Genomic DNA, 25,814 nt, shown 5'->3' with positions numbered 1-25,814 from the left:
TAAAATCCAAATAAGAGTAAAATAAATTAAACATAAAACATAAAATGAACATTCTAAGGCACCTGCTGAGGGAAAGAAGCAGCAGCTGAATAAAGTGCATAATGCATGTTTGACCCCCCCCGCGCTATAAGGTTTGTCTGTAATAAGTCATATGTCTTCCAGGCCACTAGGAGCCGCTGTTGCCTCCAACACACACTAAAATCGGTGTTGAACACAGAGGAAACAGGAAGAACACAGCACAGTTTTTATCCAGAAAGAGAGAGCCGAGTGAATAAAAATCCTCCAGGACCGCACCGGGGATTCCTCACTGCAGAGGCCGAGTTTGGAGCTCCGAGAGCCGGGTAGAGACAGGCGCACGGCCCGGTAGTCTTCCTGGAGGTTTTTGTTAACCTATTACGTATTCGTGTTGAATGAATTTAGTCCCTTTTGGCTTTCCATACTATTTACATCCAGCAGAGCCAATATGGCATCAGGCGGCTAGACAACAGGATACATGCACTTTTTAAGCACATAATTTTAACACATTTGCACACAAAGACTTATTTAGAGATACATTTCGAAATGATGTCCAGCTGCTGAGAGAGCCATGACGGAGGTGGAGGAGCTGCGGCCGGTTCCCAGGGAGAGAGCCATCCTGGAGAGCTTCTTCACGCAGCTCGGCATGTTTTCTTTCGACCGGGCCAAAGACTATGTGGAGAAGGAGAAGGACAACAGCCGGAGTGCAGGAGCCATCTGGGCTGCACTGCTGGCTGCACTGGCTCACCTGGCTGCAGCAGAGAAAGCCTACCATAACATGACCTTCCTGGGACAGAAGATGGGTAATTAGTCCAGATTATAACCATTGACATTAAAGATAGAAGATGGGTGATTAATCCAGATTATAACCATTAACATTGAAGACAGAAGATGGGTAATTAATCCAGTTTATAACCATTAACATGAAGACAAATCTATATTATAGCCATTAACATGAAGACAAATCCAGATTATAACCATTAACATGAAGACAGAAGATGGGTAATTAGTCCAGATTATAACCATTAACATGAAGACAAATCCAGATTTTAACCATTCACATTGGTTGGGAATACTACACTCATCTGGAATGACTGGAATTAGACATTATTCCCCTCTTTAAAGGGTCCTTTAAACGGTCAATCAGGGCCAAAAGCACAAAGATTAACACCATTTTTTATCCCCTAAAATTTTTCAAAAACACTTACAGTCCATCACATAATATTTTTATTTTGTGACAATAGTTGTATTAATGTGGAAATAACCGGCAAATTTAAACATTAAGGACCTGATTAAAGGTCTGCGTGTGTAAAAAAATTGTGCAAACTTGACGTCACCTGCAAAAAAAAGTGCAAACTAATCTACTCACGCAGCGCACTGAGGTTTGCGTCTTTCAACTGTGCACTGTCCATTTAGTATGTTAATATTGAATATGTAATATCAGCAGTTTACCGTAATTAATGTAATATGGGACGTTTTAACCTCAGTGTGTAAAATACAGGGAGGAGAAAATGTAAATATCAATATATTAGTTAACCTCTTCCACTAGAACCTGATCACATTTATAATCAATATATTAGTTAACCTCTTCCACTAGAACCTGATCACATTTATAATCAATATATTAGTTAACCTCTTCCACTAGAACCTGATCACATTTATAATCAATATATTAGTTAATCTCTTCCACTAGAACCTGATCACATTTATAATCAATATATTAGTTAACCTCTTCCACTAGAACCTGATCACATTTATAATCAATATATTAGTTAATCTCTTCCACTAGAACCTGATCACATGTATAATCAATATATTAGTTAACCTCTTCCACTAGAACCTGATCACATTTATAATCAATATATTAGTTAATCTCTTCCACTAGAACCTAAATCAGTAAATCAGGCCCTAAATGTCTCATCACCTTAGTATGAATCATGGGTGAGGTTCTACATATTTCCAGCACCAGATGGCGGTGTTGCACATTCAACCTTTTCTATCCATTGGAGAGACACACAGTGTGACTGAATGATTCATATTTAAGCATCTGTTGACTCTCTCTCTCTCTCTTTCTCTCTCTCTATTCCCTCTCTCTCTTCTCTCTCTCTCTCTCTCTCTCTCTCTCTCTCTTTCTCTCTATTCCCTCTCTCTCTTCTCTCTCTCTCTCTCTCTATTCCCTCTTCCCTATATCTCTCTTCCCTCTCTCTCCCCTCCCCTCTCTCTTCTCTCTCTTCTCTCTCTCTCTCTCTCTCTCTATTCCCTCTCCCCCCCCTCTCTATCTTTCTCTCTCTCTTCGCTCTCTCTTTTCTCTCTCTGTCTGTCTCTCTCTCTCTCTCTCTCTCTCTCTCTCTCTCTCTCTCTCTTCCCTCCCTCTCTCTTTCTCTCTCTCTTTCTCTCTCTCTTCGCTCTCTCTTTTCTCTCTCTGTCTGTCTGTCTCTCTCTCTCTCTCTCTCTCTCTCTCTCTCTCTCTCTCTCTCTCTCTCTCTCTCTCTCTCTCTCTCCTCTGCAGGCGGTCAGTCTTTCTTCAGCCGGAAGGACTCCATCCGAACCATCTACACCTCCCTGTACAATGAACTGAGGAAAGTGGTGACGATGGGGCGCCACAACCAGCCGGGCTCCGCCTCCTACCTGGAGGACCTGCTGTCGCACCTGTCAGAGCAGCTCTGCCACTTCACGCAGGCCCGCATGGAGATGGCCGATCTGTACGAGAAGATGCACTCGCTGGGAAGCCAGAAGAGCATCAACTCAGACGAACTGGTGACAACGCTGGAGGCCGTCCTGCACAAATACAGCTCCAAGTGTGTATCTGTTTAAAGAGTGTAATTAGGTGCAGTGTTTAGGTACTCTGCATGTCATTTTCTGTTTCAGAGGGAAATATTGTACTTTTTCACTTAATTTAACTCCTTAATGAGCAGATTACTAGTTACTCTGTTTGTAATGTAATAGATTACAGATTACTAGTTACTCTGTTTATAATGTAATAAGTAATGTAACTATTTCAATGACTTCATCAAAGTAATGTAACTTATTACATTTGATGACTTTTCTAGTTTTCTAACCAATCTTTTCATCTGTTACGGTAAATGTTCCCGCCTTCATTCCTTCCTTCCTTCCTTCATCATGTCGCTTCTGGTTCGGCCTGAATTATAATGAGCACAAAGGCAATAGTGGGATAAAAAAGATAGAACTTTTGTAAAGGAGAGAATGACATATTGGGGTTGGTTGGAGGAAAACTTTCTGCTTAATCCAGCAAACGCAGAATTCCACCTTTTTCCCCGGAGACGTGTCAGCAAATTCGTGTCCTGCGTACTGTAGCGGGAACACAGACTGCACGGCTGAACTGTTGACTGAACTGCAGCAGGTTGCAGTCTGACACGCCACACATCACTAGTTTGACCGTGCACTGAAGGGTGAAGGTGATGCCCTCTGCAGCAGACCCTGAAATACAGAGTGTGTTGCAGCCTGATGCTTTTAGATGCAAATACACTCTCAGCTTGCTTTTTGGTCACTACAAATTAGGTCAGCCTCTGTATTTTAATGTGCTTGCTTGTGTTTATTTACTAACCTCCTCCTCCTCCTCCTCCCTCCCTTCAGATTCCACCACCCCATCCTGGGCCGCGTGGAGGAGAGCTTCCAGACGGAGGTGGATGTGGTGACCCAGTTACTGCGCTGCCAGGCTCAGGTGTCCGAGTGGCATTTCCTGCCAGCTCTGCTCAGCCTGCACGGTGCCAACTCCAAGCTCACCGCCTGGGGTCAGCTGTTCCAGCGGCAGAAAGAGACCCGCAAGAATCTGTTCGGTCAGTCCCAGAAGGCCGTGCAGCCTCCTCACCTGTACCTGTGGCTGCAGCGCTTCCAGGCGGCGCTGCTCGCCAAGTTCAGCTTCTACTTCCACGAAGCCCTTAGCCGCCAGACCGCCCCGGCCGACATGAGAGCGCTGACCGCCCGCACCGCGCCGGACTACCACGGCAAGATCTGCTCCTTCATCCGCAAACACGACGCCAGCAACGTGTCTCTGGTGTTTGATAACCGCGGCTCGGAAAGCTTCCAGGGTCACGGATACCACCACCCGCACTCCTACAGAGAGGCACCGAAGGGCGTGGAGCAGTTCCCCGCCGTGGTGTCGCTGCCGTCAGGGGAGCGGCCGCTCACGCACTGGCCCAATGTCATCATGATGATGGGAGACCGCGCCGCCGAGCTCAACACTCTGGACAAGGTGGTGCACTTCTACGACGATAAAGTCCAGAGCACCTACTACCTGACGCGCCCCGAGCCACACTTCACCCTGGTGGTCATTTTTGATGGCAGGAAGTCAGAGAAGGATTTGCACATCGCCGCCTTCCTGCAGGAGATCTCGGGCTCGCTGAGAAACTCCAAACCCTTCAGCACCCTCAAACCTGGATCAAAAGGCTGAACTGAAAACAAAGCCTGAGGAAACTCGACTAATACGAAACCTCTTTGCTCAGATCATTTCTGACAGGAAGATGTTTTTAAATCTTAACATCTTTTCTGTGAAATACTTTTTTCTTCTGTGGTCCAACTTCTGGTTGATTCAGCAGACCTTTATGTTGCTTTGAATCTAATTTAGCCAAAAAAAAAAACGTTCCAGACCAAAGACAAGCACATCCTCGAAAAACAAATGACTCTGTGAATTCATTTTACTTGTTGATTCTTAGCCCATGATAGTATAACACACTCCTCCACCCTGCGAGGAATAGATGTGCTGCCTTTGTTTAATTTATATAAAGGATTTTAATTATGTTGCATCAATTAATGTTTTAACATGTTTACTTTTTATTTTTAATGCCTGTGTTTGATACTCTTTAAATAAAGGTTTGAGATGATTGCACACGTAGTCTCAATTCCTCAAAAATATAAATGTCCTGAAATGTAGAGCTGCAACTAATGATTATTTTCATTATGGAGTAATCAATTAATTTGGTATTTAAAATGTCAGAAAATGGTGAAAATGCCTAACGAAAATGAAATTAAGTATCTTGTTTTGTCCCAGCTAACAGTATGCAAAAAATAATATTCAGTTTACTCTCATAGAGGAGTAAAGAAACCAGAAGATATTCAGGTTTGAGAAGCTTGAATCAGAGAATTTCAAAGCTATCTTTTCTTAAAATAGTTTCACAAACCCGATTTATTTTCTCTGTTTATAGTCTAGTGTATCATTTTTTATTTGTGTCAATAATTAACCCTTACATACTGTTCTTGTCAAATGTGTCCTGTCATGACATTTGACAGCTTGTAAAAAAACACCAAATGTCCTTTTCAATCATCATTATTGCTATGTTATATTTTCATGTCTGAGGTAAAATAGGACATTATATTGTGTGATAGGAGCTGTTTTTTCTCCAAAAATACAAAATACACTTTCAATAAAATAACATTTAACCATCAAAAAGAGACACAAATTGACTAAAGAAACCTAAAACATACAAGAAAGAGACTGAAATGACTAAAAAGGGTTAAATTGACTTAAGAAACCTAATTGCTATGAAAAAAGAAGACTACAATCAACCTACAGTTAGTTTGAATAACAGCTGCCATCTAGTTACCATAGCAACCTAGAGATGGAGTGACTAAAGAGACTCAAAACTACCAATAAAATAACTCAATAACTCACTCAATAAATCATTATTGTTATGTTATATTTTCATGTCTGAGGTAAAATAGGACATGATATTGTGTGATAGGAGATGTTTAGTGGTGTAAAAGCTAAAAAATACACTCTCTCTGCTCTCTGAGACGTTAATCAAGGTTTAATCACATTTATTGATCAGTCAGATTATCGACTATTGATGCTTTCTAAACACATCTGTGCTTCAACATTTGGTATAGACACTTCTTATGAGGGGATTCTTATTACCAGTGCTGTGAGGGTGTAGATTATAAACAGTATGTGAGGGTTAACACGAAATGACAGGTATGTTTGAGGTGGTTTAGAAGCAGTTACACCATCAGAGATTTTAACATCAGTATTTACAGACAGAACAAAAGTTTGAAAACAGCAGCATTTGATTTTAAAGAAAGGCTCGATCAGTTATTGGCTTGAATGCTAATTTATTCAGGTTTATTTATAATATAAATACAACACATTGATACAATCCATTTGGCTATATGAGCTCATCTTGAGGAAGCTCAGTTTTTCAAATACAGCAACACTTAACGGACAAAAACCATTTTCCTTTATTTATCAAACACATTCAAAGAAGCCTCCCTTTTTGAGTTAAAATGCACCAACATGTTATGATGCTACATGCCAAGTACACAGTCCTATACATCAAAGTGCAATGTCACAATGGGTTAATGCTAGAATTCATAATTCATAATAATCTACTAAACACTTTATGATTATTTCATTCGGAGTGCTGCTGCTCTTCGTTCAGGACATGCGTGAGTGGATTCACAACTTTCCCCCAAAAAAGACAAGGATTAAAAAAAAAGGCACTTTCACATTTACACACACACACACACACAACCATAACCCATCTCAACACTTCATATATCTCATTTTAAATCACCACACTCACATCAGTTACCAGCCTGGTTGGAGGCCACATTCAGTGTGCTGTTCAAGTGTTTGTTTTTTTGTTTTTTTTTGGGCATGTACACACACAGAGCCCCACCCTGTTAGCTTCCTGTGAATTTAAGGTTAACTAGTGACTTCAGTGTAACAAGCAGGTAAACCATTATTTTGACACAGACACACACACACACACACACACACACACAGAAACATACATACAGAAAAGTGGCATGCTTTTTGCACTCGCTGCACCATTTTCCCCAACTTGCTCTTGCGTGTTCTGGCACTCAAGGCAGGCATGAATTATCTATCATCTATCACTATTCTAGTGCTTCTGCACTTTACAAGGGAGCAGAACAAGGGCAGGCAAGCAGGACACACACACACACACACACACACACACACACACACACACACACACACACACATTTCTTGCACACAAACGAGAAAGAAATCATACGCCCACCCCATCCCAGAAAAAGTTCTGTCCAAGCTCTTAACTCCCTCCACCTCTCAACCATCACACCCTGTTTGAAGCTTCGGTCTGGGCGTGGGGGGTTTCCCTTCGATAAAAACACAAGAAGGCTGTTAAAAAGTTTAGCGAGCCACCGCAGCATCTCGCTGAACATTCAATAGATGGCTGAACAGTCGTTATATACTGGAAACATTCATTAAATAGCTGGACATTGGTTAAATAACGTGAGTTTGGTGTCACTGACGACCTCAAGAGGCGTTTCGTGGGGTTTGAGGTGTAAGTGAGCGTAGCAGCTGAACCGAGTGAAAAATTAAAAAAATAAATCAAGTCACGCAGACGTTCGTTGTTTGAACCATCGTTGGCGTCACTCTGCCGTGTCCTCGTCCTTCACTTCCTTCACTTGTCACAGATACAGCAGCCAATCGAGATAGTCTTTTTTTTTTTCTTTTTTTTTTATATGTCTTCCAAGAAAACAGCAGCCTTTCTGCGTGACAGGCTCTTAAGCTAACGCAGGCCTATCGTCATGACAGTACAGCCAACATTCACGTCACTGCAACTACATTTTACTGGAGCTGAACTACACTCCCCATGTCTCTCTGACTATTATCTCATATACAGCACAGGACGCTCTGCCTCCACTCGCTCCTGCATCTCTATCAGCAGTTCTTTAAGCTAACCTTTGATAAATGCTTCAATACATGGAGAAATTAAACTCCTACACACCAAGAGAGTACACACCAACCTGACAACACATAAATATCATGGCATATCATATCATAGGTCATGTCATATATTATATTTTATTACTACATTAAAACCCTTTTTGTCTTTCCTACCATGTCTACCCTCATGTTGATTATAAACATTAAGCAGTACCCTGATCTCCTCTTCTGGCCCATTTTTGGCCTGGGTAGGCCTGATTCGGCCCTTTATTGGCCTGGTTTGGCTCACATGGTGCAGGATTTGTCTAGCGGCGGGGGCAGAGGCGGGGTGCTGCTCTTGGGTGGAACTATAGGTTTGGGCCTAAGGGCAGGGGGCCGCAGCGGAGCCCCTATACGGGCGGCTGCCACCGGCTTGAAGGAGCCCAGGGTGTCTGGGGAAGGGTTGGCCGGTCTGGGAGGTCCTGGTGGGGGTCCGGGGAGCGGGCTGATGGGGCTCAAGGGACTGAGGGGGCTCGGGGTGCCGGGGGTCCCAGGGGTGCCGGGGGTTCCTGGTGTTCCCGGGGTGCTGGGGGTGCTGTGGGGACTGGGAGACTCAGAGGAGCAGGTGGTGATGGGGCCGTTCTTCACCTGGTCCAGAGTGTCCAGGACCACGTCAGGAGCCGGCCGGCAGCCCTGCCGCTCAAGCTGCCTGAACTCGCCCAAAGCCACCGTCACCGTCTCCTCGATGTCCTGCAGGCGGAAAGACGAGGATTAAAAAGGGTCGTGTCACACTTTCTGTGATTCTCTGTTAATTTTATATACTGTTAAACATAGTCGAAGATCCAAAACTTGAGGTGAACGTACTGTATGTAAAAATGCTCCCTGCAAGTCAAAACTCAGGGCTTAACTGCACTGATGCTTCATTCAGTCTTTTTAGTATTAAGTTAGTTTTCTTGCTGAGCTACGATGAAGGATTAGAAAAGCCCAGTTCCAACCTGCTTTTAATTGTTGTTGCTTATTTAGTCATTGACATTTAGCATCAAAGAGAACAACCTACTATTTAAAACCAAGTAATCAGCAGTAATAATATATTTTTGACCACTAGAGGGCAGAGAAGCATCCAAACACACTCACATATCATCAGCGTACGCAGTTAGCAGACATGCATTGGATCCACACACAATGCCACATTATAATTTATTTAGTGTTTATGACTATGTAATGCTGAAATGATTATTTGATTAATGAATTTGTTGATGAATAATAAGTCAAATCTCGCATTGACTTTAAGATTCTACTCTTCGCGTTCAAGATCCTTCACAACCTGGCACCATCATATCTCTCTGAATTTATTCACATCTACACACTTTCTCCAACTCTCCGATCCTCCTCTACCAACCAGCTCTTCGCCCCATCTGCCAACTTAACCACCATGGGGTCAAGAGCTTTCAGCCGATCTGCCCCCCACCTATGGAACCCTCTCCTACCAGACATTCTATGGAACTCTCTCCCACCAGACATTCTACGGAACTCTCTCTCACCAGACATTCCTTGGAACTCTCTCCTAACAGACATTCTATGGAACTCTCTCCTACCAGACATTCTATGGAACCCTCTCCTACCAGACATTCTATGGAGCTCTCTCCCACTGAAATGATTATTTGATTAATGAATTTGTTGATGAATAATAAGTCAAATCTCGCATTGACTTTAAGATTCTACTCTTCGCGTTCAAGATCCTTCACAACCTGGCACCATCATATCTCTCTGAATTTATTCACATCTACACACTTTCTCCAACTCTCCGATCCTCCTCTACCAACCAGCTCTTCGCCCCATCTGCCAACTTAACCACCATGGGGTCAAGAGCTTTCAGCCGATCTGCCCCTCGCCTATGGAACTCTCTCTCACCAGACATTCTATGGAACTCTCTCCCACCAGACATTCTATGGAACTCTCTCCCACCAGACATTCTATGGAACCCTCTCCTACCAGACATTCTATGGAACTCTCTCCTACCAGACATTCTATGGAACTCTCTCTCACCAGACATTCTATGGAACTCTCTCCCACCAGACATTCTATGGAACTCTCTCTCACCAGACATTCTATGGAACTCTCTCCTACCAGCCATTCTATGGAACTCTCTCCCACCAGACATTCTATGGAACTCTCTCCCACCAGACATTCTATAGAACTCTCTCCCACCAGACATTCTATGGAACTCTCTCCCACCAGACATTCTATGGAACTCTCTCCTACCAGACATTCTATGGAACTCTCTCCTACCAGACATTCTGCGGAACTCTCTCCTACCAGACATTCTATGGAACTCTCTCCTACCAGACATTCTATGGAACTCTCTCCCACCAGACAGACTATGGAACTCTCTCCTAACAGACATTCTATGGAACTCTCTCCCACCAGACATTCTATGGAACTCTCTCCTACCAGACATTCTATGGAACTCTCTCCTACCAGACATTCTATGGAACTCTCTCTCACCAGACATTCTATGGAACTCTCTCCTACCAGACATTCTATGGAACTCTCTCTCACCAGACATTCTATGGAACTCTCTCCCACCAGACATTCTACGGAACTCTCTCATACCAGACATTCTATGGAACTCTCTCCCACCAGACATTCTATGGAACTCTCTCTCACCAGACATTCCTTGGAACTCTCTCCTAACAGACATTCTATGGAACTCTCTCCCACCAGACATTCTACGGAACTCTCTCTCACCAGACATTCCTTTGAACTCTCTCCTAACAGACATTCTATGGAACTCTCTCCTACCAGACATTCTATGGAACCGTCTCCCACCAGACATTCTATGGAACTCTCTCCCACCAGACATTCTATGGAACTCTCTCCTACCAGACATTCTATGGAACTCTCTCTCACCAGACATTCTATGGAACTCTCTCCTACCAGACATTCTATGGAACTCTCTCCTACCAGACATTCTATGGAACCGTCTCCCACCAGACATTCTATGGAACTCTCTCCTACCGGACATTCTATGGAACCCTCTCCTACCAGACATTCTATGGAACCCTCTCCTACCAGACATTCTATGGAACTCTCTCCCACCAGACATCCTATGGAACTCTCTCCTACCAGACATTCTATGGAACTCTCTCTCACCAGACATTCCGCGGAACTCTCTCCTACCAGACATTCTATGGAACCCTCTCCTACCAGACATTCTATGGAACTCTCTCTCACCAGACATTCCGCGGAACTCTCTCCTACCAGACATTCTATGGAACTCTCTCCCACCAGACATTCTACGGAACTCTCTCTCACCAGACATTCCTTGGAACTCTCTCCTAACAGACATTCTATGGAACTCTCTCCTACCAGACATTCTATGGAACCCTCTCCTACCAGACATTCTATGGAGCTCTCTCCCACTGAAATGATTATTTGATTAATGAATTTGTTGATGAATAATAAGTCAAATCTCGCATTGACTTTAAGATTCTACTCTTCGCGTTCAAGATCCTTCACAACCTGGCACCATCATATCTCTCTGAATTTATTCACATCTACACACTTTCTCCAACTCTCCGATCCTCCTCTACCAACCAGCTCTTCGCCCCATCTGCCAACTTAACCACCATGGGGTCAAGAGCTTTCAGCCGATCTGCCCCTCGCCTATGGAACTCTCTCTCACCAGACATTCTATGGAACTCTCTCCCACCAGACATTCTATGGAACTCTCTCCCACCAGACATTCTATGGAACCCTCTCCTACCAGACATTCTATGGAACTCTCTCCTACCAGACATTCTATGGAACTCTCTCTCACCAGACATTCTATGGAACTCTCTCCCACCAGACATTCTATGGAACTCTCTCTCACCAGACATTCTATGGAACTCTCTCCTACCAGCCATTCTATGGAACTCTCTCCCACCAGACATTCTATGGAACTCTCTCCCACCAGACATTCTATAGAACTCTCTCCCACCAGACATTCTATGGAACTCTCTCCCACCAGACATTCTATGGAACTCTCTCCTACCAGACATTCTATGGAACTCTCTCCTACCAGACATTCTGCGGAACTCTCTCCTACCAGACATTCTATGGAACTCTCTCCTACCAGACATTCTATGGAACTCTCTCCCACCAGACAGACTATGGAACTCTCTCCTAACAGACATTCTATGGAACTCTCTCCCACCAGACATTCTATGGAACTCTCTCCTACCAGACATTCTATGGAACTCTCTCCTACCAGACATTCTATGGAACTCTCTCTCACCAGACATTCTATGGAACTCTCTCCTACCAGACATTCTATGGAACTCTCTCTCACCAGACATTCTATGGAACTCTCTCCCACCAGACATTCTACGGAACTCTCTCATACCAGACATTCTATGGAACTCTCTCCCACCAGACATTCTATGGAACTCTCTCTCACCAGACATTCCTTGGAACTCTCTCCTAACAGACATTCTATGGAACTCTCTCCCACCAGACATTCTACGGAACTCTCTCTCACCAGACATTCCTTTGAACTCTCTCCTAACAGACATTCTATGGAACTCTCTCCTACCAGACATTCTATGGAACCGTCTCCCACCAGACATTCTATGGAACTCTCTCCCACCAGACATTCTATGGAACTCTCTCCTACCAGACATTCTATGGAACTCTCTCTCACCAGACATTCTATGGAACTCTCTCCTACCAGACATTCTATGGAACTCTCTCCTACCAGACATTCTATGGAACCGTCTCCCACCAGACATTCTATGGAACTCTCTCCTACCGGACATTCTATGGAACCCTCTCCTACCAGACATTCTATGGAACCCTCTCCTACCAGACATTCTATGGAACTCTCTCCCACCAGACATCCTATGGAACTCTCTCCTACCAGACATTCTATGGAACTCTCTCTCACCAGACATTCCGCGGAACTCTCTCCTACCAGACATTCTATGGAACCCTCTCCTACCAGACATTCTATGGAACTCTCTCTCACCAGACATTCCGCGGAACTCTCTCCTACCAGACATTCTATGGAACCGTCTCCTACCAGACATTCTATGGAACTCTCTCTCACCAGACATTCCTTGGAACTCTCTCCTAACAGACATTCTATGGAACCCTCTCCTACCGGACATTCTATGGAACCCTCTCCTACCAGACATTCTATGGAACCCTCTCCTACCAGACATTCTATGGAACTCTCTCCTACCAGACATTCTATGGAACTCTCTCCCACCAGACATTCTATGGAACTCTCTCTCACCAGACATTCTATGGAACCCTCTCCTACCAGACATTCTATGGAACTCTCTCTCACCAGACATTCCGCGGAACTCTCTCCTACCAGACATTCTATGGAACCGTCTCCTACCAGACATTCTATGGAACTCTCTCTCACCAGACATTCCTTGGAACTCTCTCCTAACAGACATTCTATGGAACCCTCTCCTACCGGACATTCTATGGAACCCTCTCCTACCAGACATTCTATGGAACCCTCTCCTACCAGACATTCTATGGAACTCTCTCCTACCAGACATCCTATGGGGCTCTCTCCCACCTGACATTCGTACTTCGGACTCTGTCTCCACCTTAAAATCCCGCCTGAAAACGCTCCTATTCAGAGTGGCCTACTCTGTCTCTCACTAACTATATAATCTTCATTCTTGTTTATTTATTGTATTAATGCACTTTGTAGTCACATTCATATTTATTCTTTATCTTTGCACTAAATGTCACCTGATTTATATTGTTTGATGTACTCTTGTTGTGTTATATGAGCCTTGCAAGGTGACCTTGAGTGCTTTGAAAGGCGCCATTAAATAAAATGCATTATTATTATTATTATTATTATTATCAAATATCTTCGCAAATGTGAATATTTCTGGTTTGCGCTGTTGGTCTGTCATTAAGTTTATTACTACAAGAAACTCATTTCATATTATCCATTTCTACATTAAAATTGATTAATGCAGCTTAAATTGAGTCCTAACTGTATTTGTGTGTGTGTGTGTTGGTGTACCTGTGCCAGTGTGTCGGGGTCCAGCGCTCTGGATCGATGGGAGTCACTGAATCCATGCTGCCCGCTGCTCGAGCGTCGGATGGGCGTGTCCTCTGGCCTCCGCAGCGAATCATGGCGGCTCACCGTCATGGTCACCGCAGCGGCAGAGCGGCGGCGGCGCTCCGGGCTGTCAAGCGGCGGGGTCAAGCCCTGACCCCGGCCCAGCAGCAGCTCCCTGGGACTGAAATGACCCGTCACCGGTGGCGAACTTCGCTCCATCACGCCCCCGTTACCGTGGCAATGGCTGTCATTAGAGCGGCCGAGGGGGCGGCGGAACAAACCGTCGGTTCTCTTCCTCCGGTGGCTGTCGACAACATTAGCTCGATTTAGCAATAATATAAAAACAACCACATAAATGACTCAGAGCTGAAGGACGATTGTTGCCGTTATGAATAATTGGACCTACTTTGTTTTAACATGTAGCAACAAGAGAAATTAGATGATTTACAAAAAGTCTTCTGCACATTTGACGCATGTTTTTTAAAATGTTTTAATGGGTCTAATTAGAAAAGAGTTTTATTATTTGGGCTGATGTGTAACGTCATGTTAAAGAACAATAGTTCAGCTGTTAACCCTCCTGTTGTCGTCGAGTCAAGGGAGGAAGAAGGAAGGAAGGAATGGAGGAAGGAAGAAGGAAAGGAGGGAGGAAAGAAGGAAGGAGGGAGAGAGGAAGGTAGGAGAAGGAAAGAAAGAGAGAAGGAGGGAGGAAGGAAGGAGAGGAAGGGAGGAAGGGAAGGAAGGAAAGAAGGAGGTAGGGAAGAAGGAAGGGAGGGAGGAAAGGAAGGAAGGAAAGAGGGAAGGAAGGAAGGGAGGAAAGGAAGGAAGGAAAGAGGGAAGGAAAGAAGAAAGAGGGAGGGAAGAAGGAAGGAAGAAAGGGGGATGGAGGAAGGAAGGGAGGAAAGAGAGGAAGGAGAGAAAGAGAGAATGAGGGAGGGTGGAAGGACAGACATAAGGAAGGAAGGGAAGAAAGAAGCAACTGCCAAAACAGACAGGGTCAATTTGACCCGAGGAGACGACACGAAGGTTAAACATAATGAATTGTTTGTTTTATATGCATGTAGTTGGCTTGTATCATGAGGAGAATCAAGAGTCATTAATACACATTTCTTGGCTATGTTCTGTATGATGTGCTGTGTTATGTAATGATAGGTTTGAAGTTTTATTCCCCTTTTTTATTTTTAAAGACAGTGTACTTGTTAAGGCCTCAGGATGATTTAACCTTCATGTCGTGAAGTGCTTGAGCCATTTTCAACCCAATAAAATGCTTTTTTTATAAATGTGGTGTCAATATTAACACCAGAGTCGATGTGTTTCATTACAGCACAGTCATATCATTTAAATTACGGCTAAAAAAAATAATTTTGATGTGCAGTACTTCTTTAATGTCTCATAAATCCTCATAAAGTTAAAATATATACACACATATATTCTCCATTTACATATAAAGCTAGGAGAGACTGTAATAAAGTGAAAGGTGTCTGGTGCTTGCAGAGGCAGAAACGAGTCACATGAGAGACGGCTGCGATAACAGCATGATGAAACTCGCTGGTATTTTTAGAGGTGAGAGAACAAGCTGGAAAGCAGTTTTTAAAAAAAACAAAAAAACCCAACAAATCTTCCTCCTCTCATGATAAACGGACGCTGTCTTACATGACAGACCTGTTATAGGTCTCTGGTGGTCTGATGTCGGTGGGAGAGCTCAGTTCACTCCTGGACCTCTTGTCCTCGGTGCTGCTGCTTCCTCCGTCGCTGTCCGCTTTCTGACTGAGTGTATCGGACATGACGTCAGCCCTGAGAAAGACACACAGACCCTCAATCACTCTGGAAACAGGAGAGCCGGACGAGCAGAACACGCCAATCATCAATTAACTGATCAATAAGTGTGCGGTTAGTGACTCCCTCAGTCCAATAAGTCGGTTAATCAACAAGGTGTGCAATCCAGTGAGCGACAAATCCACCCATCACTGCAGCCTGACAATAAATTAAATGGCCCACTTATGTAAAAACATCGACTGTATATAAGAAATGGACGTAACATCCGTGACATCACCCATTGGTTTGTGGACTGCTGCTCGGAAGCCAATAGTTTCAAATCTAGGCAGCGCCATCTTGAAAATTTCAGGTGCATGCTGGGAAAAATAAAATCACGGATTCTACTTATATGGGCATGAGGCAGAGCGGGGAGGTTGCTATGGTTGCGAGGGCTGGATCTCGAGGACATTGGTCAATCAACCTGTCAATCAGGACGTAGCCACGCCCTAATGCATACCCTGCTTTATCGTCATATATAAAATCAGGGAGGCCAAAATGTCCCAAATGAACATCATACTGCATTGAAGAAGGCTTTAAACTAGCGATTGAGACCATAAACACATTTTGAAAACGTTTACTGAGGTTAGAAATCAAGTGAGAAGTTGGTGAATTCTCCATTGACTTGTATAGAGACGGTTGCCCCCTGGTGGCAGTACCGGAGCTCCCCGCCCGTGTTTAACAGGCTTTCTGGAATTAATGCTTTATAATGACTTCACTATTATTACAAATTATATCATAAAAAATAAGACAGAAAATTGTTAAAACATAATTTTTGGTTCACCATAAAGTGGTAATAGCTAATTTCTGATAGATAATTGTGACCAAACCTGTAAATCAATCAATCAAACTGTATTTTTATACAGGTTAATGTGGTTTAAAGTGCTTCACAGTTGATTGACAAGCAGATACTAACTAAGAAAATTAATAAAAAAACAACGAGGGAACAAAAATAAAGAACAAATTGCAAAGAAAAAAAGAAAAAAAAAGGAAACCGATGCATGTGTCCTATAAAGGGTTAAATAAAGGTTACTACTACTGCTACTACAGTGAATCCCTGCAGCACCTGAAGGCAGCACGGACTGATATATTAATGCATCTGCAGACTCAGACATTACACACGGCTGTCCACTGTGTCTAACTCCATTAAATCACGCCCAAATAACACTAAGTCCTCTACAATGTGTAATTCTGCTTGTTTTTATGGCAATTATGTGTTTTTTTGTGTTTCTTCAGATGCATTTACTCAATATAACACTTATGTAATGCTGAATGGTCCTTTTAAGCAAATGTATGAGTTGTGATTTTGGGTCTATTTTGGGTGATTTTGGGTCTATGAGTCTTTTTCTACTCTTTATTGTGTTTCTATATCATTATTATTATTTCTATGATCATATTGTATAGCCTAATATCAAAATTTGGCCTCAGGGAGCTTTGCAATCTGTGCAACAATACATCTTCTATCCTTAAACTCTTAATAATATTTTTTTTTTTTAAACATAAAATGGAAGAAACATCAGGAAGTGTAACAAGTAATAATGTTTTGTGGACAGAACTAAATGAAAAAAAGGAAAAATTAAAGAAATAAAAGTATATGATAGATATGAAGAATCTGATCTGATGTGTATCTGAATATAATTAATTTCTAATAACATGTTTTCCTTTTGTCAGTTTCATCCATTTAAAATCTACAAGTGTAAAGAGCTTTATAAATCTACTGTACATCAGCGTAAAAGCTATTAAATAAATGATCAGTGTGTGTGTGTAAATCCTGTTGTGCACTCGCCTGTCCTTCACCACGATGTACTGATGAGGCACCAGGCCGCGGTTTCCGTTGTGGCGCCCCTCCCACCAGTCATGTGACGCACGCTGGAAGAGCTGCAGGGACGCTCCCTTCTTGAAGGAGAGCTCTCGGCCCGACCGGCCCACGTAATCGAACCTCGCCACCGCCTCCACAGCCTCGCCCTCTGCCAGAAAATAAGATGAAAGAGAAAGAGGAGGAGGAGAGGAGGAGGGGAGGAGGAGGGGAGGAGGGGAGGAGGGGGGGAGATAAGAGTGAAAATAGAGGTGAATCTGAACTTGTCAATCAAATGTCTCAGAGGGTTAAAAAAAAACACATCCAGCGTTTTTTCTATTAATTCAAATAAGAGAGAGAGAGAGAGAGAGAGAGAAAGGGAGAGAGATAGAAAGGGAGAGAGATAGAGATAGAGGGAGAGAGATAGAGGGACAGATAGACAGATAGAGAGAGAGAGGGAGAGAGAGAGGGAGAGAGATAGAGAGAGGGACAGAGAGAGAGAGAGTGAGAGAGAGATAGAGTGAGGGACAGAGAGAGAGAGAGAGAGTGAGAGAGAGAGAGAGAGAGAGAGAGAGAGAGAGAGAGAGAGAGAGAGAGAGAGAGAGTGAGAGAGTGAGAGAGAGAGGGAAAGAGAGAAAGAGGGAGAGAGATAGAGGGACAGATAGAGAGAAAGAGAGAAGAAAGGGTGGGGGGCTATGTGGAGGTGTCTCCATGGTTGCGGTTGCTGTGGCAACCTCTCTCCACCAAGGAGACGGAGCGGATGGGAGTGTGAAGCGGTGAGGAGACCCGCTGGGCCGATTGTGTAAAGGGTCAGGGGTCACGCATACCCTCGTCGCTGGTCTGGGTCTCGGTGCCGGCGTCGGGCTCGGCCTCCTCCAGCGCTCCCGGCTCACTGAACGGACTCTCGCTACACGAGGGAGGAGAGAGGAGAGGAGGAGAGGAGAGGAGAGAGGAGAGGAGATAAGACACACTGGTCCATTCAATATGGGAACAAAAGGGAGGAGGACGCACAGATGGAGACAAGAATCTGAGGAGCGTTTCTGCAGAGATAAGACTTCAGCCAAGAGATTAGTTTTAGTCAGCGTTAGGAAGGTTACAGATTACTAGTTACTCTGTTTATAATGTAATAGATTACTAGTTACTCTGTTTATAATGTAATAGATTACAGATTACTAGTTACTCCGTTTATAATGTAATAGATTACAGATTACTAGTTACTCTGTTTGTAATGTAATAGATTACAGATTACTAGTTACTCTGTTTATAATGTAATAAGTAATGTAACTATTTCAATGACTTCATCAAAGTAATGTAACTTATTACATTTGATGACTTTTCTAATTTTCTAACCAATCTTTTCATCTGTTAGTAAATGTTCCCTCCTTCTGTCCTTCCTTCCTTCCTTCCTTCCTTCCTTCCTTCCTTCCTTCCTTCCTTCCTTCCTTCCTTCCTTCCTTCTTTCCTTTCCTTCCTTTCCTTCCTTCCTAAGATCTAAACTCAGCTGTGTTGTCATGGATACTGACATGATTTATAAGGGAGATCATTTCTTATAAAGCAACATTTATCTCTCATTGTAAAATGTATTCATTAGTTCATGTAGATTTTAGAATATAGAATAAAGATATTTGATGAATAAAGTGAGTTTAATTGGTACTGTGACTCCATTTAAGCCCACATCATGATTTATTTACTACATATGATAAAAAATATTGATTTTAAAGAATTAAAAACAGTAATATATGTATTCAGTAACATGTTAAATAGTAAAAAATGAGGAAAAAACCCTCCTGAGTAAAATCTTAAAGGCGTGACTTCAGCGTAATCATCAACATTTTCATCAGCAGCTGTAATTTAATGACACATTTTTTTAAATCAGTAACTGTAACACACAAACATTTAAACTAAAATCTCTGATTGGCTGGCAGGTGTCTACTTACACATTATTTCTTCACGTCAAACACAGCCCTGGTTTAACCTCTAAACCACTGCACGAGGTTACTGCAGGTCACCATAGCAACAACACTGATGCACCACCAACACTATGATAGCAGTGGACTGACAGAAGCCTCAACATGGATTAAATTGACAGATGTATGATACAGATTCCTTTTTTTCCTTTTAGTATGTCAGCGTTAAAATGTGTCTTGACTAGCAGCGTATCAACCCATTAACCTCTTGAACTCGATTGAGCAACACGTTACTACAGCAGCCCCATTCAGACTGAGCGGGTGTGGAAGTGTGCAGTGATTTTAACATTATCTGCATCAGTGATTTTAATCCAGTCCAATGCATGTTAAGTTATGTGGGTCATTCTTCACCCTCCAACCCCTGCTAATAATTAAACCTACTCGCTGCTCCTCTTCTAATTTTATATCATGTCCGTCTTGTGCGACATTTCTTGTATTTCAAAGTGTTTCTCTACTGCAGTAATGTTAATCTGATAGATGGAAACATGCTTACACCATCACACACGCCTATCTGGGAAACAATATGATGATAGATGAGGGTCAATGATGGGGTTTTTGTCTCCATGTGGTTTAGTTTAAATTTAAAGGGTTAAAATGTGAAAATAAACGGATGAATAACGTTCACACTTTCTTCTTTTTTTGTGGACCCAGCATCAAATTTCTGCTTTTAATCCATTTTGAGAGAATGTATTAGAGGATTATGGCAAAAATGTCTAAGTGGTGTAACCATAAAAACTTTGTACCAAATAATTCAACTTGCTTAAAAACAGTAAATAGTCAATAAAACACCATATCAACTAGTTTGGCATGATCTTACATCCTTCCTTCCTTCCTTCCTTCCTTCCTTCCTTCCTTCCTTCCTTCCTTCCTTCCTACATAACTCCATATCAACTAGTTTGGCATGATCTTACATCCATCCATCCTTCCTTCCTTCCTTCCTTCCTTCCTTCCTTCCTTCCTTCCTACATAACAGCATATCAACTAGTTTGGCATGATCTTACATTATAACTTTTATATTAAATAAAGCTAATGGAATACTATTGTTCTAAATATTACATTTAATCTGGATAACCATGGAGATCAGGAAACATTTACAGTCATTATTAGTATAAGTCCACTTAAATACACTGTAGGTGATAAAATATTTAATACTTATTCTTTTGTGGTTACACTATTTGACATTTTTAGGAGCATTCAGTCTTACTTTTGGTTAAAAAATGGTGCAAATGTCATTTTTAAATTACATAAACCAACAAAAAATACATTTTAACAAACCTGATGCTGCTTTTAAAACTATTATTTAAAGATATTTTTGAATTATTCATCTTGCCATCCTTTATTTGTCACTGACCCAGAAAAGAAAATCGCCAGTAGAGCAAGACCCCATCTTAAAAGCTTATCAAATGTCTTTTTTATCCAAAAGGATTTTTAACTCAAATTCATGTCACGAAGTATCTTTGCCTCACCTTTAGCTCTGCAGCGCCCCCTGGGGAGGCTCTTGACTTTATCCTGCTAAATGTCAGCATCTATTACAGACCATATTGTGTTTCTGTGCTACATTTAAAGTGCCAATGACTTAAATTACAGAGAGGCACAGTGAATATTTCATTACCCACCTCCCTGTGTGTTGCTAATCCAGTCCAAGTTTCCTGTCATTTGTGACCCATCTACATATAAAACCAGTATATGTGTGATTTTGTCGAATTATGCAGATTTTCTTATTCTGACTTGGAGCTACCAGGATAATAAATCAGGGTTCAAAAGGTTAATCTCTGTGGAAATAGGAAGCAGGTTACACAGAAGAATACTAATAACATTAGGATATTCTAATTAGATGATTAGTGACTAATGAAGTAACTGAATATGAATGAGAAAGGGGAGGGGGTGTCTTTTTAGAGCCTCACCAGTACTGGTCTCCTGTCATACACTTCTCATAAACCGGCCCAGGCAGCTCCTTGGTGTCCGGGAAGATGTTGTCATGGTGAAGGATGACCGTTTTGACGACCTCGTTCACGTGCGCCTGACAAGCCACCTGGTCCAGCGTGTCCGGCGTTGGCAGGAGGGTGGGGCCGAAAACGATGGCCAAGTTCCCCGCATCCATCATGTTCTCATCGCTGTACTGGGAAAGGCTGCGGGGGCAAGAAGGGGAAACCACCATTTACTATAAAAACAGGAAGATGATGCTAGGTCTGGGCAATATATCGAAATTATATTGATATCGTGATATGAGACTAGATATCGTCTATATTGTAATATCCAGACGGGGAGTTCCGGTCCTCTGAAATGAGGCCAATGCGGAAGTAACTTAGAGCTGCATTCTATCAAAAGGCCACCAGGGGGCGACCGTCTCTATACAAGTCAATGGAGAATTCACCAACTTCTCACTTGATTTCTAACCTCAGTAAACGTTTTCAAAATGTGTTTATGGTCTCAATCGCTAGTTTAAAGCCTTCTTCAATGCAGTATGATGTTCATTTGGGACATTTTGGCCTCCCTGATTTTATATGTGACGATAAAGCAGGGTATGCATTAGGGGCGTGGCTATGTCCTTCCATCCTTCTACCTCCGTTCCATCCTTCCTTCTTCCCTCTCATCCTTCCTTCTTCCCTCCCTTCCTTCTGTCTTTCTACCTCCGTTCCATCCTTCCTTCCTCCCTCCCTCCTACCTTCCTCCCTTCCTTCTTTCCTTTGTCCTTCTTTCCTCCCTTCCTCCCGCCCTCCTTCTTCCTCCGTTCCACCCTTCCTTCCTCCCATCCTTCCTTCCTTCTACCTCCGTTCCATCCTTCCTTCCTGCCTCCCGCCTTCCTTCTTTCCTCCGTCCCTCCTACCTTCCTCCCTTCTTTCCTCTGTCCTTCTTTCCTCCCTTCCTCCCACCCTCCTTCTTCCTCCGTTCCACCCTTCCTTCCTCCCATCCTTCCTTCCTTCTACCTCCGTTCCATCCTTCCTTCCTCCCTCCCTCCCGCCTTCCTTCTTTCCTCCCTCCCTCCTACCTTCCTCCCTTCTTTCCTCTGTCCTTCTTTCCTCCCTTCCTCCTTCTTCCTCCGTTCCACCCTCCCGCCTTCCTTCTTTCCTCCCTCCCTCCTACCTTCCTCCCTTCTTTCCTCTGTCCTTCTTTCCTCCCTTCCTCCCTTCCTCCTTCTTCCTCCGTTCCACCCTTCCTTCCTCCCATCCTTCCTTCCTTCTACCTCCGTTCCATTCTTCCTTCTTCCCTTCCTTATTCCCTCTCATCCTTCCTTCTTCCTCCCTTCCTTCCTTGACTCGAGGACAACAGGAGGGTTAAGAGTGTTTGATTTGAAACAACACACTACTTAAGTAAGTCCACAGTGTACTAACAGATTTGAGACACAGCTTCAGTCTTTCTAACTGTGACACCATTACACCTCATTATATAATAGCTTTACTTTAAAAAATGCCCGTCCTAATAAACGCTTCCCTCTTTCACATTCAGTCTGTGTTAATGTGTCTTGGGATTTCGCCATCAACCTTTTTACAGGACCTGGAAGATAAATACTGACGGAAATACAAATATTTTCCCCCTCTCCTTGACAGTGAAGCCTCTCGGTTTAATAACACTGGAGCTGAAACGCAGCACTTCACAGCCCTGCTTAATAAACGCACCGATACATTCAGCTTGGTACATCACACCTGCACATCACACTCTCCGCTCACACCTCCCCGCCTCTCCATCCCTCGCCGCTCTCTCATGCTATATTTATTTAAGAGGGCTGCAAGAGATGAAATGAGCTCAGTATTTTATCATTGCATGCTTTTAAATGTGCACTCACTACCAGAGAGGTTTACGGCCTTTCCCCACCTATCCTCAGTTTTAAAAGCACTTGGGGAAATGGAAAGAAATGGGGCCCATTATCATTAACTAGAAGGGCTTTTTTTTTGTCGTATTGTGGGATACTCACTGGTTGAGGAAGGCAAACAGGTAACGCATCACCACCAGCGTCGCCCTCGGGACACCAAGCAGGATCTTACGTACGCACTGCGCTCTCTCGTACAGGTTTTCTATTCCTGCAGCAAGAAGAAGAAGAAGAAGAAGAAGCAGAAGAAGAAGAAGAAGGAAAACAAGAAGGAGAAGAAGCGGAAGAAGCAGAAGCAGAAGAAGAAGGAGAAGAAGAAGAAGGAGAAGAAGAAGAAGGAGAAGCAGAAGAAGAAGAAGAAGAAGGAGAAGAAGAAGAAGAAGAAGTAGAGGAAGAAGAAGGAGAAGCAGAAGGAGAAGAAGAAACAGTCAAGACGTCAACGAGAGGGTGTCTGTAACACGACGGCACATCCTGAAACATAGCAGCCGGCTCCGTGTCTCTACTGCGGAGGAGATGAGTTTCAGAAAAGACAAAAGGAACACCGAAGAGAAACAAAAGACAAAAGATAAAAAAAACCGAGGAGGAAAAGTGAGCGTGTGGGCTGTGGATTATTCAGAGTACAGATTCAGTTTTTGATTTTAGCGGTGGAGATAATTTATGTGCCTCATGGTAGCAGCTCGCATACAGATGAAAGCAGCACAAATGTTCCAGGTTACATATAAAACCCCACATTTTAAAGCAAGGGTCACTTTTAGTAACTTTTCAACGTTTTCAGTGCTGTAAAAAATTGTACGATGTCATCATTTTTCTTTTTCTCTTATAGTTTTTTGTACTGTAGCGTCAGAATATAATAATGCAAACTGGGGAATCATGTAAATCAGGAACTTAAAATGAAGTCACTATTAGTATAAGTCCACTTAAATACACTGTAGGTGGATAAAATATTGTGCCAAATAATTCAAGTTGCTTTAAAAACAGTAAATAGTCAATAAAACACCATATCAACTAGTTTGGCATGATCTTACATTATAACTTTTATATTAAATAAAGCTAATGGAATACTATTGTTCTAAATATTACATTTAATCTGGTAACCATGGAGACCAGGAAACATTTACAGTCATTATTAGTATAAGTCCACTTAAATACACTGTAGGTGGATAAAAGATTTAATATTTATCATTCTTTTGTGGTCATTTTAAATGATATAAAACCAACAAAAATACTAAATGTACATTTTAACAAACCTGATGCTGCTTTTAAAACTATTTTTTAATCTATTTTTGAGTTGCTCATCTGGCTAAACCTTATTTATCACTGACCCATGTACATTTCTGCACATCGGCAGTAAGCGGACGGCGGTACTCACGGACGCAGGAGATGAGGTCATTAAACCTGTCTTTGGGGAACAGCGGGTTCTCCAAACCCCTGAAGTAGAGCTTCAACACGCCAGCCACCGAGTTGATGTCGTGGTTGCTCTCCTCGTCGATCAGCGGGTCGTTACCTGGACAAGAGAGACAAACGAGTCAATGGGTCTGATCGAAACCGCATACTTTCCTACTACTCGTACTAACTCTGACGTCATTTGAAGTATGTAGTGTGTTTCAACTGCGTAGTATGTGATTTAGAGTATGTGAGAAGTTCCTGGATGGTTTACTAGATTCTCCAGAAATGCAGAGTATGCATCAAGAGCTGACTACTCACACTCACATTACCCAAGATGCAATGCAACTTCTGAAAAAAACCCAAAATACAAACGCCACAGGTAGCTACAGCGATGTATATGTTCGCTTCTTGTTTTCAAAATAAAAGCACCAATTCTATCGTTATGGTTCTTAGGCAACGGTTGTTTTTATTTTGTGAAAATGACAGGAAGTGCGTTACTCGCTACGGCTAACTTGAGTGTCTCCGAATTCTCAGGAACAAAACTTTAAACAGGTGTTTTTTTGGACAAATTAGCGTCACATTGTGGATCTAAAGGGCTACTTTACTTTCTTCCTAAAAAGGTTAGAAATGTGGATAAAGTGGTTTATTTACAGAGTTAGAGCTAAAATGAAATCAGCTTCAGCCTGATGATTTCAGCTCGGGTAGGAACCAAATGCATTGTGGGTAATCGTGTAGTTTACTACAGTGTAAACGGTCTGCTTACTATCTGGTCCTTTAGTGTGTAGTATAGTAGTATGTAGTATGTAGTAGCCTATAGATGTAGTATGTAGTATAGAAGTATGTAGTATGTAGTATAGAAGTATGTAGTATAGAAGTATGTAGTATAGAAGTACGTAGTATGTAGTATAGAAGTATGTAGTATAGAAGTATGTAGTGTGTAGTATAGAAGTACGTAGTATAGAAGTATAGAAGTACGTAGTATGTAGTATAGAAGTATGTAGTATAGAAATATGTAGTGTGTAGTATAGAAGTATGTAGTATAGAAGTATGTAGTATGTAGTATAGAAGTATGTAGTATGTAGAATAGAAGTATGTAGTATGTAGTATAGAAGTATGTAGTATGTAGTATAGAAGTACATAGTATGTAGTATAGAAGTATGTAGTATAGAAGTATGTAGTATAGAAGTACGTAGTATGTAGTATAGAAGTATGTAGTATAGAAGTATGTAGTGTGTAGTATAGAAGTACGTAGTATAGAAGTATAGAAGTACGTAGTATGTAGTATAGAAGTATGTAGTATAGAAATATGT

At 42.4% G+C, this 25,814-nt stretch overlaps 2 protein-coding genes across 2 annotated transcripts in view; one reads left to right on the top strand and one right to left on the bottom strand.

Annotated features, from left to right (window-relative positions):
* Nucleotides 1–256: 256 nt before the first annotated feature.
* kics2 (KICSTOR subunit 2) lies at nt 257–4,877 on the top strand. Its single transcript, XM_053344007.1, has 3 exons — nt 257–818; nt 2,525–2,813; nt 3,610–4,877. Exons 1-3 carry the CDS (start codon nt 587–589, stop codon nt 4,424–4,426), a joined length of 1,338 nt encoding a protein of 445 aa, XP_053199982.1. The 5' UTR covers nt 257–586; the 3' UTR covers nt 4,427–4,877.
* Nucleotides 4,878–7,797: 2,920 nt separating this feature from the next.
* Nucleotides 7,798–25,814, bottom strand: part of LOC128385118 (SLIT-ROBO Rho GTPase-activating protein 1-like) — a 68,364-nt gene continuing 50,347 nt past the window's right edge. Inside the window, exons 18-25 of the mRNA XM_053343973.1 lie at nt 24,488–24,622; nt 23,224–23,329; nt 21,215–21,439; nt 18,171–18,250; nt 17,335–17,515; nt 15,399–15,530; nt 13,701–14,043; nt 7,798–8,413 (exon numbers count right to left, since the gene is read on the bottom strand). Coding sequence (XP_053199948.1) covers nt 7,970–8,413; nt 13,701–14,043; nt 15,399–15,530; nt 17,335–17,515; nt 18,171–18,250; nt 21,215–21,439; nt 23,224–23,329; nt 24,488–24,622 — 1,646 coding nt within the window. The 3' untranslated portion in view covers nt 7,798–7,969. The remainder of the gene's footprint in view (nt 8,414–13,700; nt 14,044–15,398; nt 15,531–17,334; nt 17,516–18,170; nt 18,251–21,214; nt 21,440–23,223; nt 23,330–24,487; nt 24,623–25,814) is intronic.

Source organism: Scomber japonicus, chromosome 23 (genome assembly GCF_027409825.1).
Source record: "Scomber japonicus isolate fScoJap1 chromosome 23, fScoJap1.pri, whole genome shotgun sequence".
Lineage (NCBI taxonomy): Eukaryota > Metazoa > Chordata > Actinopteri > Scombriformes > Scombridae > Scomber > Scomber japonicus.
The sequence above is the reverse complement of the archived record's forward strand: the minus strand, read 5'-3'. Positions and strand labels throughout refer to the sequence as shown.